At 56.5% G+C, this 3554-nt stretch overlaps 1 protein-coding gene across 1 annotated transcript in view; it reads left to right on the top strand.

The window, feature by feature from the left end:
* Positions 1 to 1083, top strand: part of NKX2-3 (NK2 homeobox 3) — a 3614-nt gene extending 2531 nt beyond the window's left edge. The window contains exon 2 of the mRNA XM_029916473.1: positions 1 to 1083. This exon is cut by the window's left edge and continues 483 nt beyond it. Coding sequence (XP_029772333.1) covers positions 1 to 260 — 260 coding nt within the window. The 3' untranslated portion in view covers positions 261 to 1083.
* Positions 1084 to 3554: the final 2471 nt, after the last annotated feature.

Raw genomic sequence — 3554 nt, forward strand, 5'->3', positions numbered from 1 at the left:
CCGCCGCCGCCGCAGCGGCCTACAGCGGCGGCTACGGCTGTGCGTACCCGGCAGGCGGCGGCGGCGGCGGGGGCGGCGGGGCCTCCGCAGCGGCCACGGCCATGCAGCCCGCCTGCAGTGCGGCCGGAGGCGGCCCCTTTGTGAACATGAGCAACCTGGGCAGCTTTGGCGGCGGTGGAGGCGCGCAGCCGTTGCACCAGGGTGCAGCGGCCGGGGCTGCGTGCGCGCAGGGCACCTTGCAGGGCATCCGGGCCTGGTAGGGACGTGGCTGGTCACGCGGCAGGCGCCCCACTGCAGACTGGCACCACGGGACGGAAGCGCGAGAAAGGCTGGATCTAAGGGTCAGGTCCCCTCGTTAAAAAAAAAACAAAAACAAAAACCCACAAAAAACACGTCTCGATCCCCTGGGCCCAGGAGCACAGCTCGCGCGAAGCCTGGGGAAGAGGGATGAAGGGTGAGGAGGATGCCCGAGACCGATCGCGGAGATTGTTTCTGACGCGGAGGCTCAGGCCGGGTTCCGGGGAGGACAATGGCCCCAACTCCAGCCCTAAAGTGAGTGCGAGAGGCTGGGACTCTGGCTGCTGCTTGGTTCTCCCAAAGCAAGAAGGCCTTCTTTCTCATTGGCCTTTCCGTGGCTTCCGCGAAATGTCGGCAGAAAACCCAAGGACAAAAAGGGAAGAAAAAAAAAAAAAAGCATGAAGGAGCGAAAAATGGGTGTCGTGGCTTGAGAAAATCTCCGAGCCCTACCCACCCCCTGCCCCTTTTTCGGCCCGGAGCACCACACCAGAGTCAATTTTCCTTTTCCCAGCCGCCTGACCTCCGCAGCATATACCTCGGCCTGGATCTCCGGATTGTCGGGGGATGGAACTCTGCGAGATAAACCAGCGAGGCAAGATCAAACATTAGGGGGGGCTGAACAAATCCGGGAGCTGGTGGCCCCACCGGAGGTGTTACCAGGTTTCCTTTCTGTTTCATATTCTGTATTCAGCACATTTAATATATCTATAACTATATCCACACGCCGTGTACACACCCGCTGCCATACACTACAGGAGTCAATAAACAAGGTGCAATATTTCCAAACCGTTGGTTGCAGACTTTGTTTCGCTCCCAAAAGTGGAGAGGGATCTTTTAGGGAGGGGGGGGAGAGGTAGGCAAGGAAAAGGTGCGTAAGGGAAAGCAGTCTTTCCTGGGCGATCGCTGGCCGGGCCTCTCCTGGGCCAGCCCCCGGGCTGCAAGTCTGTGTTCTCTTGGTTTTGTTCATTAATTTCTCTTTTCTCTTGTGGGAGGACAGGTCGGAGATTCAGGGCCTTTTGAGGTCCCCGGCTTTGTAATCCCCATGAGTTTTACCCAGATATTTGGGCTAGTGTTTGGACCTGCGTTAGACCAAGACTTAGACTCTGCCCCACCTCGAAGGTAGCCAGGGAAAAGGAAACCTCGCCCCCTGGCCCAGCTGTAGGCGGCGGGAAGGCGGCTAGTTCAGCGGCGGCCGCCGGGGCCTCCAGCGCGCCCAGGGGCGCTGCGCCCCGCCGCGGCCGAGTTCTCCCCCTCGGCCGCCCTCCCTTCTCCCCCGGCGGCCGCGGCTTTATGCGGCTCCTTGTCACTTGCGGAGAATGCCTGTGCGAGGTCTGTGCTGCCACACGGCCGATTGTGAGCGTGCCAAGGCTGGTGAATGGGGAGGCCTCTGAGCGCCGCGCCATTGTGGGGCCGGGCCTCGCTGAAAGACGGCTCCGGGCCGGGAAGGTGCGGAAAGAATGGCTTTTTATTGGAGTCCCGAACAAAAGGTGTGGTAGGAAGGCGAAGTCCCCTGCGCGAACAAAAACCCCAGCGCGTCGGGATTGACGTCCCCCCCGAGCTCCCCATTGCTTCTCAGAGCGGGGGCTTTGTGTAGCAGTCTGCTCAACAGAGGGACGGAGAAATGCGCGGGGGTTTTGTTCCCCACTTTTTTGTGCGCTGGGGGAGGGAGCTGCAAGGGGGGACGGGGGCTGGGCGGGCAGCAGGCAGGGGCGCGCTGATTAGGCCGGCGGGCCGCGGCGCGGAGACGTTCAGCGGGAGTCGGCGGCCTGAATGCAGGGTCATTATTGCTACAAGTTTAGCAATTTCGCCCTTACTGGAGGGGGCGGGGGCTGCTTGGCTGCTGCGGGGGCCGCCGGGCTAGGGAATCTGCAGAGACCTGGTGGAGGAAGAAAAAAGGAGGGGAGGAAAGGAGGGAAAGGAGGGAGGCAGGCAAGGGAATCCTCCAAAACCCGCTGACCGCCCAGGATGAGGCTTGGACAAGTCCAAAAAGGCCTAGCGGAGGGGGGGGGGGGCGCGGAGGGGTTGGAGAGGCGGCGCCTAGGGGCGAAGACCCTCCCTCTCTTCGTCTCTTCCGAGGCAGAAAAACCCTGGAGTTGAGCGTGTTATAGTGCACCAGATTGCCCGGTCCCTCACCTCCTTGCCGCCAATTCCCTCCTCTCCTACGCCTCCCAGGAACTAGGACAACGCCTCCCACCACCCCTATCACCGCCATGACGCCCCAAGCCCCCTTCCTAGCGTGCCCTCTCTTCTGAAGCTATTCTATTCCCATGAGTTGCTTAGAGTAAAGGCTGGGGAGGGAATTCCCACTTCCTAACACGTTTCTCGCTGCCTGCAGCCTCGAACCAATGATCCATTCATCCATCCAACAGTATTTACTGAGCACCTGCTAATACATGTTCACTTGCACTGTTCTGAATGCTAGGGACGGTGAAAAAAACCAATATCTGCAGGCCTGTGGAATTTATTTTATTTTATTTTATTTTATTTTATTTTATTTTATTTTATTTGTGGAGTTTATTTTAAAGAGTGTGTATGGGAGGAGGAAGTTACAAACAAGTAAATGGAAAAATAGTAAAATTCTAAAAAGGAAATAAAAGCAAGCGCTGAAGGGAGGTTTTTTTTTTTTGAGTAAATAATAAAAGCAAGCCAAATTGAGGAGATTACATTTAATTTAATACCTGGATGACAAAAGGGAAGCCAGTCTTAACAGTGCTTTGCTATTGCAACCTCCACCTCTCTGCACTTATCCTCCTGGTGGTAAGGAATGGAATGACCTTCCACCCTGTCTTTTGGGTGAACTCTTGCTCCTCCTTCAAGGCCAGGCTTTTTTCCTGTACCACCCAAGTGGGGGTAATCACTCCCTCATATATGCCACCAGAGTCTTAGGTACTTTCCAATATCACAACATAGTGTCATGCAAAGAGTTATTTGTTTCCCTCCCTCCTCATGAGGTCCTAGTGAGGTCATGGGGCATAGGGGACCAGGTTGACATTTTTTTCCTCTGGGACAGATAACACAGTAAGTAGGAGATCACGGAGCCAGGTTCTTAAGCACTACCTTTCCCAGCACATGCAGTGACCCCAGTGACATGGAGCTGTGGCCTTGAGTGCTGGCTGCAAGGGAGATGCTGAGCTGGACTCTTGGCCCACCAAGGCTGGGCCAGGACACCTGAAATTGCCTGCCGATGACATACAACCTATGCAGATCCCAGAGAAATGTCTTGCCTTTGTACCCTGCAATGCTGCCCTGGGACCCAG

This window comes from Suricata suricatta, chromosome 2 (assembly GCF_006229205.1).
Source record: "Suricata suricatta isolate VVHF042 chromosome 2, meerkat_22Aug2017_6uvM2_HiC, whole genome shotgun sequence".
NCBI lineage: Eukaryota > Metazoa > Chordata > Mammalia > Carnivora > Herpestidae > Suricata > Suricata suricatta.